Source organism: Haemorhous mexicanus, chromosome 12, assembly GCF_027477595.1.
Source record: "Haemorhous mexicanus isolate bHaeMex1 chromosome 12, bHaeMex1.pri, whole genome shotgun sequence".
Classification (NCBI taxonomy): Eukaryota; Metazoa; Chordata; class Aves; order Passeriformes; family Fringillidae; genus Haemorhous; species Haemorhous mexicanus.
In genome coordinates, this window is record NC_082352.1 from 18,219,765 (window position 1) to 18,236,361 (window position 16,597).

At 41.1% G+C, this 16,597-nt stretch overlaps 1 protein-coding gene across 1 annotated transcript in view; it reads left to right on the forward strand.

The window, feature by feature from the left end:
• Positions 1-16,597, forward strand: part of CMIP (c-Maf inducing protein) — a 130,575-nt gene that overhangs the window by 54,913 nt on the left and 59,065 nt on the right. The window contains exon 2 of the mRNA XM_059857415.1: positions 13,628-13,753. Coding sequence (XP_059713398.1) covers positions 13,628-13,753 — 126 coding nt within the window. The remainder of the gene's footprint in view (positions 1-13,627; positions 13,754-16,597) is intronic.

Here is a 16,597-nt window from a genome sequence, read left to right on the forward strand (position 1 = left end):
ACTTTAGTATTTACATAACTCAGAGGGACATGTTTTAGCCTCTTGATTTCTGTCTGTAGTCTGAATTCACACCTTTGATGCTTTCAGTTGTGGAGAGCATTAGCCTTGGTTATAGGTCAAGACAAAAGTGTCATAGAGCATCACCTGAATCATCTCCATCCTCAGCCTGGTTCAGTTTCAGCCTTCTTAAAGATATGCTGCTAGTTCAGCTGCTGATTTCTGTCTCCAGATAATGTCAGTCCATACTAATGAATGTCATTAATTGATTAAAATGGTTCATGAGATGACTGAGATTTCAAGGAGCCCAAACTTCAAGTATAGTGGCAGAGAAGCTGCTGATCATCTGTGTCTGACAGGGCTGGAGTAATTTCTGGGAATGGTCTGATAACTTGCATCCAAGATTCCTGTAGAACTGTCATTTTGAAGGCATTTTAATTAGATGTTGTGGAGAGCAGTTGTGTGATGTGGATTATTAAGGAGAAAAGTAAATTCCTTAAAGCTTTGGTCACCATGGGTTTTCTTTTTTTCTCTAAACCTCCAGCACCTGTGAACTGCAGATGCTCAGAGCAAGTTTGAGTGCTGGAAACAGGACCAATAGGATCAAGAGGTGTATTCATCCTGCTTGTGAAATGGATGAATTTCTGCACCTGTGTATATGCCTTAAACATTTTTTGGCACCAAAAGTGTCGTCTTCATCTCTTCTGATCCAACATTTTAATGGTCTGCCACGGCTCTTTATGCTTTTGTAATGTTGATGGATAGTTCTCATAACGTGCCTTGTCAGTAGCTCTGTTGATTTGTCGTGGCAGTGTTGCAAGCCTGTGCTACTTCATTCTCAGCAAGGACAATACAGTTGCCTTTCTTCTTTGTTCTAGGATAATTTTTTCCTGCTAGGAAAGCTGAATGTGTGCAGCATTAGTCAGGGACCGTAGTTTTCAACGCCTGAGAAGAAACATTGTGATTGTCTAGTCTGATGTCTTCAAAACCTCATCCAGAAAGTTTGGCATTGACTTGTCATTTGCAGCTCACAAGCTTTTCATTCTGTTCATGAATGTGTGAGGGAACAAATGACAAGTTTAGGGTTTGAGTCTCAGTTCTTTACTCATGTGATAAAGGTTCTTGCAGCCACTGGTTGCTTGTAGAAGTACCTGGGCTTCTAAATTGAGTGCACCAAGTTTTCCTAATGACTTGCCCGAGGTGCTCATAGGTACTCAAGGACAGAGTTATGTTCTCTTTCTTCTCATGAGTAAAACCTAGTGCAGCTACTGAAATAACCAGTTTGAGTCTTCATGAAGAAGCTTTTGTTCTTGAAAGTAGCAGGACTAGTTCTCATCCTGAAGACAGTTTTCTCTCTGCAATCTGGTGGACTCCTGTGTGCATCTGCAGCTGTATATTTAGAGCTGGATGTAGTATTTCTAGAGGCAATAATATACTTAATCTAGTGCTAGATAACTGCCAGGATTAGATGTGGAGGGCTGTGTTTTTAGAAGTGCTGTTAGAATTCAGTGGCATCTACACTTTTCAGCTCCGTGTCACAACCTCACAAATGAACAATACACTGGAAAGAAATGGAAACAATTTCATTAAAATATTAATAAAAATAAAAGAATAGGGAGGCTGATGACTAGGTATACCTTCCTGGTGAGCAGGCATGTAGAGACAGTGAGCTTAGATGAGATAAAAAAGAAAATGGGAGACAAGACAAGAATTTGAGGTGTGGTTTATCTGGCACTGGTGCTTGTGGCTGAGCTCGTAATGCTCTGATATGCACTAGATACACTCACAGGCAGTTGCACCTTTGAAAATAAGATTCTCCTTCTTCATGCCTAATCCTTGCATCACAGGAATGGCTCCAAATATACAGTAAAACCTTTGATCTGTGCTTCGAGAGTGGTGCTGGCAGAAAATGGTGAGGATTGGCTGCGGAGGTGTTAGGATGTGGGTCAAACTGAAACTTTCTATCGCTACTTTGGATCTGAGGCTGACTTTTTTTTTTCCTTTCTTTCCAAAGAGCAAGATTTGAGGTTAAATTTCTGAACTTAAATCTGAAGCAGAGAGGCATTTTCCTCCGTTGTTCTTTGAACTTTTGAGTTGATTTTAGGGATCCAAAATCTTGAAAATGTTGGAGTATTTGGAAATCATCTGCGATGCTGTTTACAGTGTTGAATTTGGTTTTGGTTTCTGTTTTATTAATTTCCAGTAAGACCTGGTAATTTGTTTTAAGAAAACAAGAACAGAATCTGATTTGATATTCAAAGATCTGTATTTTAAAGTTATATATTTTTCAGAAACAAAAAGCAAGAAGGTCTTTTTCAGCAGGATGCAGGATAGAGAAAAAACCAGGTTATTTTATTTTGCAAGCTTTGTATTTCCTTTCCAATAATAATACTTCCCTAAAATGACTTGATAACATCTAGTTGAAGCTTGCTGAGCACTTGGGCATTTTTCAGAGGTTAAACATGGATGCTGTGCCTTATTTTAGGAGGCTTTATATTTATTTGACCTGTTTCTTTGTCTCTGGGGAAATTAATAAACAAATCTCTATATAAAGCATTCTTCTGTTAAAAGTGTCTGGAAAGATGTAAGTAGAAGATGATGCTAGTTATTCTTGATTTTTCAGCCCTTGATACTCATTCTGCTTAGGTTGATGTGCTGGTAAGCCACACTTTTCAACATACCAGTGCCATGAGAGTCTGTTAGTGCTGTAGGAACATGTAGCCAAGGCAATTCCAAGGTCACTGTTGGGACTGTGAGCTGTGCAGCCATGGTGTCATACACTGACGTGGTGGCATTTGTGGATTTTAATTACATAGAGGAGGGCAGGAACACTTACCCCTTTTTTCCATGCCTGATTTGAGTGAAGCTGATGCAAGCAGTAGTGGGCAAAATGCAGGATGTGTGTTCAGGTGTGGAGCTCAAACATGCATCTAATTTGGAAGCTTTTGTGTTCTGCTGAAACCAAAATTTCACCAAGGGGAAGCAACTCATGTTTTCATCAGTGTTTAGAGTCCACATCACAGCACTGACTGGTGGCTGTAAGACTGGGATGGATTGAATTCAGATTTACCATGAAATGCTAATGTACTACAGTAGTATTGGCTTTCTGTTAGAAAATCTGTGGCCAGTTTGATTTTGGGCAAGCAGTTCTTCAATGAAGTCAAAGCCATGAACAAATGCACTTTCTTTCTTCCCTGACTGGAAAACTCAGTCTTACAAACTTGTGTTTGCAATATGGAAGGTTTTATAGAAATGAGGTATTTCCTTTAGAGATAGTAAATAAATTAATACAATAATCCTGATAGAAGACAAGGATGTTGCTGCAGAATTATGTGCTGACCTGACAATGTAATTGAGCTTGAAAACCAAAACATTGTTGCCAAAGGTGGGAGTGAATCTTGCAGCCATTGTGCTGACACAACCTGAGAGTTCAGCTTGTCTTCAAGGCTGGAGTTATTTTAAACCAGATTTTTGATGTGAAACTGGAAGGGGCTGGGGGGGAAGTCACCCTAATCTAGTATGGAAAGATGCTGTTTTGGGAGGGTGTTTTTTAACTGAATGTGTGACTCTCAAGTGTATAAGCCATCTCTGTGTTGCTTGATTGTGTGCTACACAATTTTTCCCAGCGGCATTGTGGCTTCTTTATGGTCTGGGAATATAAGTAAGGCCAAGTAGACAGGCATAGGAGCTCCAGAAAGCTGATTTTTCCTGCAGCCTGGGGAGCACTGTATTTCTTCTCACCTTCAGATGTGCATCCCTAGCTGCTGGCTGTGCAAGTAACTGGGTTTTTCCAAAATTGCATCCCCCAGAGATGCATCTAGATGGTCTGGTGTGTTGTGGGATGGGAGCCCCTGGCTGGTCTCTCAAGCAGTAGCAGGGAGGGCAGGTACATCTGTTTCTTTGCCCACAGTGGGCCCTGTGTCAGAGCATGCAGAGGAAACAAGTGAGTATGTCTTGTTGAGGGCTGAATCATCCTCTTGGAACAGAAAATGCTGTTGGAGGACTAAGGTGGTTTAGTTTTCCAAAACACACTGTGAGACAGAAGAGCAGTGCATGATGCATTAGTTCCTGATAAACAGAGCTTCTCTGGGAGGCATCTCTTCAAAGCTGTGTGCACTGGGACCCCTGGGGGAACTACTGCAATTCCTTGGAATTCTTCTCCAGCCTTTCAGGAGCCACCCAGATGAAAGGGTTTGCCAGTTTCATAGTGCCTAATTGTAGGGCTGTTCTCTGTTTTGCTTTTCAAAGTATGTCTGTGGAGATGATGATAAGGACACCTTTCTTGAAAAAGTAGCTTGCTAGACTATTAAATGTTGTGTTGAAACAAAAAGTTTGCTAGTTGGGTATGCCAGTTTCATACCAATTCATTCTCCATGAGCACAATGCCTTTGTGATTTTAGCTAAATATTTAATTACTTTTCTTCTTAAACCAAAGTGCCACTTTGCTTTGCACAGTATTCTTTCATTGTATCTTTTCTGCACAGTAAGAGAACTTAAAAAGGTTATTAATTTAGGTTCTAGCTGGTGTTCTGTGTCCTCTCCATTATGCATTTCCCAATCAACTGACACATTTCTCCAATATTTACTCTGGTATTTCACTGCAGTTGCCCTCTCCTTCTCCATTCCCTCACTGTCTCCCTTCCTCAGAGGATTTGCACATACTTCAGCCAGCTCTGTTTAAACAGCAGCACTCCCTCCAGTACAAACAGCCAGTCAGATGTTAAACAATGAGGGAGAGCAGCAGTGGAGGAGGTACCGGGTGGTTCCAGGCTCTGCAGGAGTTCCTGCTGGAGGGAAGGAAAGGGCAGTTTCCATTCCTGTCCTGCTGTAGTGCTGAGAGACAGAGAATCAGGGGGAAATCACTGCTGCAGACATGAGGAATGAATATCACTTAAAATTAAGTAGACGTGTCCAAGTTATTGTAGGAGGTAAGACAGGTCAGACAAAGCACTGTCACTTTAAGCACGTTTTCCCACCTCCTCCTGTAGCAGAAGGTGATTCCAAATGGCTCTGACTCATCCCCAGGAGGTGCCTGTTGTTTTTTTCTCCTAATAACAGTGTGAGTTTAGTGAGACTGTCATTAGCAGGATATCTATAGCTTTTTTGAAGGCTTTGCTGCATGCCCTTTCTCTTGTCTATGTACAGTACAGAGCTGTGTTAATATTTTTCCTGGGAACTCAAGACCTGCTCATATTTTCTCCAAAAATGATGAGATAAGAGCATTCCCTGTGGGGAAGTCAGAAGCTTAGTTGGGTTACTGCACTCCCTGTTCTGTGCTTGTTCATCAAATTGAGGTTGGATGTGATTTCCTGGGAACTGCAGGGTTAAGGGTGCATTAAAAAGAAAAGGAAAAATTTGTTAATGGAAATTGTTTGATTATTACAGTGTCTAAGGGATTCACTGTCCTACCGGTAGAAGGCATGGGCATGAAAAGTAATGCTGGAGAATGCTTCTTGAAATGAAAACCAGAACTTAATGTATATTTTATTTATACTGTGTTTAATTTTGCAACAATTTAATTTCATGTAAATAAAGTGTAGTAAGAAATGAGCTGGTATGAGCATTGAGGAGGTGGTGAGAACTGTCAATATTGCAGAGTCCGTGATTCAGATTCTGTATTTCTAATGGGACCTGAGATCCTGGATAGCTCAGCTTCTTACAAATTCAGTCATTTACACTTGGATGGCTTTTCAGGTTCAACCTCATATTCCTAGGTGACAGAGGTGAATGTGTTGCTTCCCTCACAGCTGCCTTTCAGCCTTTTTGTTTTGTAAAGCCCAAAAGTTTTCCATGGGAGGAGCAGATCCTTGCACAGCGGATGTGACCCTGATAACAAATGTGGTTTCCTCCTTCACCTTTTGTTGACCTAACAGAGATAGTGAACAGCAGGCTTTGGGGATCTGTAAACCAGAAGTAAAAACCACTGCAAGTGCAAGGATGATCTGCAGTAGGAACAGTGCCTAAACCAGCTCTGAAGAACCCAGCTGCACAGAGGTCTCCTGCTCACAGTACACACCAGCTTCCAGTTATTCAACAGACTGATTATCCAGGTGCCACCTTTGTGTTTGAAACCAGCTAATGACCTTTCACTCCCAGCTCTCAGGGCTGCCCCTGGTTAAAGCAGTCATTAAAGGGTGGCATTTTAATCTAGCATGCATTGTGTCTGCTTGGTCTGAAATCCTTACATGGAACCCTCTCTCCTCTCTGATTTAGCAGCACTTGATGCATTTCATGGAGTGTGACACAGCTGATTTGTTGAAAGAAAATTGATAATAGAGAGCAGCCTTGAACAAGGATGTGGTTTTGTTTTCTGTTAAATCATCGTTGCTATAGTGACCTAAGATCCATTTAGCACTCAGTAGGTATATCATATTCTGGGCAAAAGTTAGGGATTTTTCAATATACCTCCAACAACTGTCTTACAGAAGTAGGTGTGTGTGTAGTCTTTCTACAAGAAGTCCCTGGTTCTCTTACTGCTGCTCCTGTAGTACCTGCTGTATTTTGGCTGGTGGTGTCTCTTCTTTGCTGAATTAATTTCAAGGAATTTGGATAAATAACTTACCCATCTTGTCAAGGCTGGGGAGTATTTCTTCCCAAAGGAGAGTTTCATGGACAGCAGTGATAAATGCAAAAATATGGAGAACATGAACCTTGCTAAGGAGTGGTCATTCTTATGAATCTGTGACCCGATTTTGGAGGAGGAAGATGTTTTTGAAGCTGATTCACATGATTGGAGTCAGGAAGTCTGAGTTCTTCTCCCACGTCTCTCAGGCTTCTCATGTTCCCTCAGGTGAGATCAAGAGCATGGTGCAGCTACAACCTCAACTGAGATTTTCTTCTCACTTGGAAAGTAGGGGATAGTAATTCTGCTCTTTGAGTTCTTCACGTTGCTTGGGAGGTGTTGAAGTCTTCAGTGCACACTTGGAGAGTTGCTGCTCCAAGCAGAGATGCTCCACCTGGCAGGGCAGTCAGGACAGTGTCTGTGAAAGTCTCACTGTGTCTGGCATGCTGTGTCAAACACAACTCCTCCCTTTCTTCTCCTAATTTCTGGCCTGGGACCAATTCCTTCCCCTTGGCAATGATTTGGCAGATTTGGCCACTATCTCAGTGGTAAGCTGTGGTCACCTGGCAGCATGTCCTCAGCCCTATCAGCAGAGGTCTGAAAGCAGGAGACAAGGTTTCTTAGATGGGCTTGACCTTAGGGCTTTTTGGACATCAGCATGGCAACCAATTTAATATTCGATGCTCCTGGAAGTCTCAGGAGGATTTCCCTTGGTCTTTTCAAGCTGGCCAGAGAGAAAGGGTTGGTTTCTTACAGGCTGCTTAGACGAGGCCATATTGATAATGGATCTCTTTGGAAAGTCTTCAAGATATATCTTATTTTACTCCCAGTATTTCAGGTAAGCAAACCTTCAGAGCGCTCCTTCACCTGGGCTTGACAGTAAAATAGAAGAACGTCCTTGTTCAAAAAAAACCCAAACAGTCTATATGAATTTCAGCTGAATAATACATTTTCCTTCTTATTTGACTCCTCTGTCATGGTACATATTCCATTACATGACCTTAATTTCCCTTTTTTTTAATAATAAACTTCCGTGCTTCTAACTTGCTTCAGATCTGAATTAATTTGAAGTTCTTCCCACTGCTGGTGTCTGCCACGCAGGTTTTACATATTTTAAGCTCATATGTCCTAATATTGAGAGCAGTTTTTTCTTGTCAGCTCTTTGATGGACAGTTTTGGTCTGTCCCTTTGCTAAAGCTCCACAGAACTGATATTTCAGCCCCACTGCAGTTTGGGAGGGTTTTTTTTTTCTGCACAGTGTGGGGTAAGCTGTTTCTTACTGGCAGCTCTTACATTTTTATCAGTTTTGTAAGGTTAATTAATGCAACAGCCTCCAGTCTTGGTTGTCTTAAATATTTAGAGGAAGGAAGAGATTTATGCACATTTTTGCTGCTGAGCTAGATTTGGTTGAACTTCTGATGGATTTCTGAGTAAAGATTCCCAGCTTGTATAAATCAGTGAAGCTCCAGTGATTTATTTTGGATGACCAGCTCTGTGGAGGATCTGGTCTTCCTCAATGAAATCTTGTCACAACACCTGAGCTACTTTGCACTGAGCATATGACAGTTGCTGCTGTATATTTATGTAGAGAATGTGGGGTGTATTTCTGCTATCTTTTATCACTGTGTAACTGTAAAGAAAGGCAGGTGTGTATGCATTTATACACACAGAGACATGCATGGCTGTTTATACACACAGTCACCCACACACAGAGAATTGTGCTGGAAAACCCCCTTCTTCTTTTTCCTATCATCACTACTGAACTAATACACCCTCAACTTTGAATGACATAGGTCACTGAAGATTTGGGTCACAGTGTCCCAATTTGTTTCCATGTACCAAAAAATTTCAAACCCAACCAACCAAAACCCCACCAAGCATCAATACCCAACTTGGAGATACTTAGGGACAGTGCAGCTCCAAGCTGAAATAATTTAGATTTGCCCCATAGGAGACCCCATGGATCCATGGATTGAGCTCCCAGTTCATTACACAGAGCAGGTGGAATCTTTTCTTGTGGTCCAACACATAAAACCACCTACTTACCTGGAGGAGTGGGGAGAGAATGGTTATGGTGGGCAGGCTGGGGGACCACAAAGTCTGATGGACTAGATGAGAATGTTGTTCCAAGAAAGCTCAGAAATACCTTTGTGTAGTTTTGGGGCAGAGTTGGGTGTCTCCTTGCTGTTAGTTTTGTGATCAGGTTAATCTCCACGAGATTACCATTGACTCTCTCAAGTCATCATGACAAGTGAGCATGGCAGTAAATTCTTCCATGTCAAGAAAAAGACAAATTGTACTGTCCTGCATATTGTGGTATAGTACAGCTAATTGCTGAATTTGATAAATGTCTTCTGATAGGTTCTGTAGTTAATGAGCAAAGATGTTAATTGCCCTTATCTGAAATATCTGTAGTTGCAGGGACGTTCTCTGGAGCCATGGATGTCTTCTAACAGAGATTTATTTCAAATCAGCCATTGTTTTCAGCAGTTTCAGAGTCCATTGCCCTTCAGTACCAACTGAATAGTCTCCACCCCCATCAAAGTTTTGAGAGCAATCAGCTCTTCCCGTGTGTTATTTAGCAGGTCTGAATCTTATTTGGGTATGGAAAACTTACCTATGACACAGCATGCTCAGCATCCTGGACTACAGCAGGAGCATGGCTCATTCTTAAGAGCAGCCAAGAGAGAAATAAGCACCTGACAGCAGAAGAGAGAGGGTCTGGAACAGCCCCATTTCCCCCCCACCATCTGGAGTATTTAATTCGGAAAATCATTCTCCGTTGTTGTTGTGTTGGTGGGAGTTGTCAGACTAAGTATGTTTTAATGCAAATAACCATCTCTATTTGTAGAATTCATCTTTTCTGGGTGCCTTTTTGGAAAATATGCAGCTGAAGATTTAGTGCATTATTATATGAGTAAGTGCATACAGGCCTCATATTAACAATGGACGTCATGTTTATTCTTTCCCTTTTAGAATTTCCCATGGAAACAAGTGGGCAGATTTTTGCATTATTGAGTAGTTTGCTGCTGCTGACTTTTCCCAGAAACACAAGAGAAACCCAGGCTTACGCAGGAACCTACATGGTCTTCCAGTTTTGGAGCACTGGATTCCCCTAAGATTTGATTTGTAGTAGGTTTTGGTGTGTGCCTATTCTGGTGCAAAGTCTCAGAGCTGTATGATTAATAAATCTTTGTGGAACTGAAAAAAGACCAAGTTAAAACATACCTGATTTCCCAGCGGAGAAGTTACATGTTTTGTGAGGGGGCTAAAGGCTACTGGGAGGAGAAAAATATTTCCTTATGGGGTTTTTGTTTGCTGTAAGGAATTGCATTTTCATTTATGAATCTCTTGCAGTTTTTCAGAACATATTCAACAGCAAACAGCCAGAAGTTCAAAGTGTAACTGTAAATCTGTAAGCTGACATATGTAGATTCTCTGGCCAAACTTTCTTAAGTCAGGATTAAAGTTGTAGAGTGAGGTAGAAAAGTCCATTATCTTGCTTCGTTTCACAGATTTCAGACTTTGCCAGGAAATATAAATCTCCTTTCAGAAACAACAGCTATAAAAATAAGAATTACTGTTTTCTTAAATAAAGGCATTTTCAACTGAATTTGGCATTCTGCTGCTCAAGATGCTGTGGGCTTTAGGCTGTCTGATAGCAGTAATTAAACTGAGGTATTCAGGTCCTCAGCTCCCCCTTCCAAATGATGTGCTGCCCCTAAGTTATGTTAACATACTATTCTCTGTTTCATGTTAGAAATGGGGTTGAAGGAGCTCAGGAGTAATCTGGCTAAAGCTGGAAGGGTTCCCTGATCTGCCTGACGCCACAGCCAGACAAATATTTGTACGGGCAGAGACAAAGTGGGTGGATGGAGGTGGGAATGCTGCTTAAGACTGGTATTCATACCAGATGCTTCTCAGTGGTGACCCACTGAGGATCTAGCTCATTATTGGTATTTTCAAACCCCTGAATCCACATTTCTGGCCTGGTGTGGTGCTGTGATTTGACTTTCCCATAGAGAGACCTGGGGGTGAGGATGCAGCTTCTGGGGGGTGGGTGCAAGCAAGACCAGCTGCAGCATGAGAATGTGCAGCACTTGCACTGCTTATTTATCAACCACAATGATTCACTGTGATTGACGTTCACATACCTGAATGTCAAAATAACCTGTGTTTTAAGAGAAACCAGTGACTCAGGCTGTGGTTTTACCTCAGGCCATTTCCTGATAAATGGTTGAACTGTGCTTGGTCTTGAGAAAACACTGCTGAGGAGCACAGCTCTGTCCTTGTATCTGTTTAGGAGTTGGCCCTGTGTGTGGAGAGATTAGGGAAAGGACACCTTTGTGTGGGACTGACCTTCCCCTTGTGGGTGCCGTGGTCTCTGTGAGCTCAGGTCTGATGGCAGCTCTGTTTTGGTGTTTCCTCAGGGCATTTCTGCCCAGCCCCGATGTGGGAGCATGGTCCTGAGTGTTGGACAGCAGAATTTTAAGGGGCTCTATACAGTGATAAATTACTGTGCTTTGCACTCTCTCCGTTGAGAAACAGAGGTGAAGCTGCCTATAACTAGTGTTTTCAGAACTGAAAATATTTCTCTTCTTAAAAGATTGTGTTTTAGTGAAAGCAGAAGCAATGCATATGATGTTGTTTACAGGGATTGAAGTATATTTAGGCTTCTCATTTTTTGAGTAAGATAGCAAACAGCTGTATGTGTGTAGCATGGCTAGATGGAAGGTGTGGACATGGGATCATATAAATGCTACCTAAAGTACCTCATTGGCTTTCATTTAGACTGATTGACCAACTGCATCATTCCATCTTATGGTTTAGGTGGTCTTCCCATCCTTGGCAAACTGCAGGACTCTGCTTCTCCATGCTCCTCCATTCTCCTTAAGGAGAAGGACTGTCCTGTGAGAAGAGGTCTGTGCCTGGGATGAAATCCTTGTGTATGGCTGCAGAGCTGTGCTTCAGCTGGCTCAGTTGTCTTTCGTGCTGTTTAAATGGATGATTTAAGGTATAGGAGAAACTTCTCTTGGAAACAGCTTCTGTGAGAATTCCTCAAATCCTCTTTGAAGTTAATGGAGGGTATTAAGGGCAGTCAGCACCTTCTTAAAAGAGAAATTTAAATGGCTTTGATTAATTTCATTTTATATTTGCATTAACTGGTTCTGGATCTCTCCCTTCTCCAGTCTTTCAGAGCATATTTTTGATAACTTTGCCTCCTGAGCATACCAGATTTTATGTTGGCTGTTTTGATATTTTTCCCTGAGTGTTGTAATGCTGATTACCAAAGGATCTTGGGCCTTTGGCTTCCTGTGAGAACGAGATAATTACTCTCCAGTAGGCAACTCATGACGTACAGTATCAGTATTAAGCCACTGGGATTCCAGTCACCAGTGTAGAACAATATTGTGGGTAAATGAATAAGCAGAAGTTTATCATACTTCCTGCACAACAAGGTTTTCGTTAAAGAGACAGTGAAAATGGTTTTCACCCAGGGCTGGTGCAAAATGAGCGCTGCTGCAGCAGCCGTTGGGGAAAAAGATATTGAGGTTGAGTTCTGTGGCTGGCTGGGTTTTTCCTGCTGAAAAGACAGCTGAATTCTTGTGGCAGCAAAGGTGGGTGACAGGGCTGTCACTGCGTTCCTGGTGGATGACGTTTATGGGCTCAGAAACATGTATGAAGTGTAGAACTCCAAAGGACGGTTTCCAGATGCACCACCTACTTAACTTATGGAAGAAAGTTGTACCAATTAGAAGTAGAGAGTTCCAAATGCAATTTGCTTATTTCACACTCGCCCCCAGGAATCCTGTGTTGTGATTTTAGGAGTTGGCCTTGTTTGACCCTGAAATAGATGTGGTTGCCTCCCTTGCCTTCGTTATTTCAGGACTGTCAGTTAAAAATAACTTATGGATTGGGCACAGTGGGAGTGAGTTGGAGAAGTTGAAGTTATATGTAAATCAGTAATAGTGAGAAAATAATTCATAAATGTAATGAGCTCTATTCTCTTGAAAGACGTGGTCAAGTCTGTGGTTTATCCATGAGGTGGGATTAATTATTTTGGTATGAAAATAGTTTCTCTGCCACAGCAGTACTGATCAGTTCACTTATGCTGTAGCACAGCAAAGTAAATGATGTCTTTGGAGGACCTCTGTTAAATATTCAATTACTTTAAAAATGACTTGCATAAAGTACAGAGTATGTGTGCATACTCAATAGATACACAGCTATAGCACTGTGTATTTACTTAGTTTAAGATATAATTTCATGTATGTTTGCATAGATAAATTTGTATTTCATCTTATCTCAGAGATAATTGTACTTCTTTAATGCCTAAGAATTAAAGGGATGCTAACAAGGAGTTTCATGTTTAAGTTTGTTTTCCTGCAACTATCAGTTTGTATTTTACATTTAGTTGCAAAATGCAGTTAGTTATTTGTGTTTTAATGGTGAGTTTCATTTTAAACTGGACATCAGCACTCTCTTCAGGAAACCACTGCTTATCTATAGGCCAAGATGAGTATGTTGGTTGCTTTGCTTTTGCCTGAGTCTGAAACTTGAGGGCTGTATCTTTGGATCCTCAAGAACCACTGTCAAGTGAAGGAGTCTGAATCTTGGTGATGTGGTTGATCAAAATTGCAGCTGGGGAATGTGTGGAATAAAGGAACCTTGCTATGGGACAGTGCTGATCTGTCTGTGTGATTGAGGTGCTTCTTCATGCACTGGGAGCATGTGCATGGACAGACCCTTCATAGCTCAATTCAACCTGAAATTAGGTTCCATTGATTTTTTTGGTCCAGGACAGGGTGGCATTTTTGTATTTCAGGCACCTTGGACTGGCCTGGTTTTGTTTTTATGTGAGTGATCTTAACACTTGGATGAATTGGAGGAAGATGGCTGGATGAGTGTCTCTTGAATGACCTGTGTAGGAAGTTTGCTTTTCAGTGAGATTTTGCAGATATATTCAACCCCAAGAGTAATTTTCATAGTGCTCTACTTACTTGGGAATTGTGAAACATATGATGGCTAAGTAAACATTTTTTCCCCTTCTCCTTTGTTTTCTTGCAGCCAACTGGGTACATGGAAAACTCCATTTCCTACAGTGCTATTGAAGATGTTCAACTGCTCTCCTGGGAGAATGCCCCTAAGTACTGTTTACAGCTCACAATCCCGGGGGGTACTGTCCTACTGCAGGTACAGTAAACATAAAAGTACAACTTCATTTCTCTCCTACTCTGAATCTCCTTCAACTTCTTTCTGTTTCCTCTGCATGAAATCTTAATTCGATGGACTCAGAAAAGGCAGAGAACTTGGTGCTGTCAGATTATCTAACCACCAGAAAATTTGCTCAGGGTGATAGCTCTGAAACTCTTTGGTCAACAGTCAGCAGTCAGAATGCAAATTTTTGGGCCATAGTGATTAAACCTTTTTGCTGAATTTGTGCAGCCAAGTAGTGCTCTGTGTAAAGGCACATTGATATAGGCCTGGAATAGTTGTATTATTACATACAGTCCTATTCCTGCATGAAAAAAGTTAAGTTGCATCCTTGAATTAATATAGGAAACCCAGAATTGCACTGGAACTGACAGATACCTATTTAAAAAAAATACTCAATCTTCACTGCAATATTTCAGTATATTTGTATGGCTGGCTGTATATGCTGGTTCTCTGAAGTGTTGTTTTCAAAAAGAAGACACTGTGTTTACATTATTCCAGATTTCTTCATCCACTTGAGGTTTTATAGGTCCCCTTAGGTCACTGCAAGTTTTAGTGACAGAACAGCACTCCAGAGCACTGAGCTTTGGAAATACTCTGCAGTAAGTAGGAAAAGCTGCATTGCCCCCAAAGAGCTTTGAAAGGTCATAACTTAAAAATACCAAACTGGCTTCAGCTTAACTCATGCATGGTTCTCTCTCATGTTTCTCAACATTGTTTTGAAGTTAATTTATCTGCTACCCTTTGGGATTTTACTTTTTCAGTGGGTTACCCAGCCATGGCTGTGGTGTATATGTATTTCATCCAGGTAGGACTGTAAGGGGAAGGTAGGAAGACAAGCCATGATTTCCCAACAGCTGGATTAGGGCCCTCATTATTGTTGAAATCTTCCTTGCCTAATGCATTAGTGGAATTAATTAGACAGAAAGTTGTCTAAATTTCTCAAGTTGGATCATTTTCTCATGATAATTTTGACTCTGCTTTTTCCATAAATTTCCCTAGTGGTGCTAGCATTTAAGTTTATATCAATTTCAACAGATGAAATAGTTACACCTGCCTTTCCAAATTCTGCTTCCAAGTCTTTATTCTGTAGTTTATGGCAGTTGCCTTTTTGGGTTTATACAAGATAAAACTTGAGCCCACAGCTTCCTGCTGAGTGGAAAGGAAATTGGTAGGGTAGACAGGCTGTAATCTGGAGCAGCCTGACATTTGTCTCTTAAAAAAAAGAAAAAAGAAAAAAAACCAACAAACCAAACACATAAATAATTCTGTTTGTGAAACAGCAACATCTTAGCATGGATACTTTGGTATTTTCTTCAGAAAGATTGGTGTCTTTATGTAACCTCAGAGGAACTCAAGAAGTGGACTGGGCTGGACTTCTGTTTATTGCTGCCTGGCTGAGCACTCTGGATCAGATTACATTATAACTATGGGAATTTCAACATAATTCGAAATACAAACTTTAAAAAATGTTTTTAATATGACTTGGTCCTTGGTAGTATCTTGATTCATCAGATGTGGTCAGATTGGAGGGCGTATAAAATTAGATTTTCCTTATACAGTTGTAATGTGTATTCACAAATCCAAAACAGTTCTCAAAGTTATGTTTAGTCTGCTGAAGAAATCAAGTTGAAAAAGCTGGATTGATGACCTAGTTGAGTTCAGCAGAAATTTTCTAGTATGTGTAGCAAAGAGTAGAGGTATCCAAAAGGCACTTCAGCTGAGGAGCTGAGGAAGCAGCCCTTGCATAGCTCAGTTATTTCCAGATTTGTGAGAGACCTCAGTACATCTCTGGGAAATTGTGACTTCCAGTTTTTTATGAAATCATTCTGCTGTGCTGATCTGAGCAGCAGCATGCTCTGATGTAATGTCCAGCTTGAGTATCAGGAAGTGTATGATAGTGGAACGAGTCAAACTAGTCCCATGCATGTTCCCAGTACTGCTTCTTCTGAAGTACACTGTTGGTGAAATCTGTATATTTATTTTTTGTTTCAAAAGCCTTCAAATAAAGTGTGTGTGTGTCTATGTAAAAGTGTCTAAATGAGCTGTTTTGACTACACCAAATTTATTTCATATTTCTGATTAATATAAATTTTATATTTTGATCTGTGTTTTTGCACATGCTGCTTTGTAAATTCTTTAAAACCATGGGATATTATTGACATGATTTGACATAAAATGAAGCAGTTTAGTACTTTGAATCACAGGCTTTCCCAATTTTTCATTTTTGAGAAGAATTTAAGATTCCAATTTCTGCTTAACTGAAGGCAGTGTGGATTTATGAAAGGCTGGTCCTGCCTGACCAAGCTGACCTCCTGGTGTGACGAGGTGACCTGCTTAGTGGCTGAGGGAAAGGCTGTGGAGGTTGAGATTGGCTATTAGGAAAAAATCCTTCACCAAAAGTGTTCTCAGGGCACAGGCTGCCCAGGGAAGTGATTGAGTCACCATCTCTGGAGTTATGTAAAAGATGAAGATGTGGCACCTGGGAACATGGCTTAGTGATGAGCTTGGCAGTGCTGGGTTTGATCTTAGAGGTATTTTCTAACCTAAACAATTCTGTGTGAGATGCCACAGGAGAGCCCCTGTCCATGTTCAAGTTTTCATCCCCTCTGTCTGCTGTCACCAGGATCTATTTCTGGCTTATTAGTGCACAGTAATGAGTCAGAGAGGGAAGAGTGCCATTACCTTTCCTTACATCATCCCAAGCCCTCCCATGGCAACACTGACCCATCCCAAGCTATTTTAGCACATGAAATCTGACAGGCAGTGCCGGAGGTGATGCAGCTCCTCGTAGGAAATCAGATCACCATAACAGGACGTGTC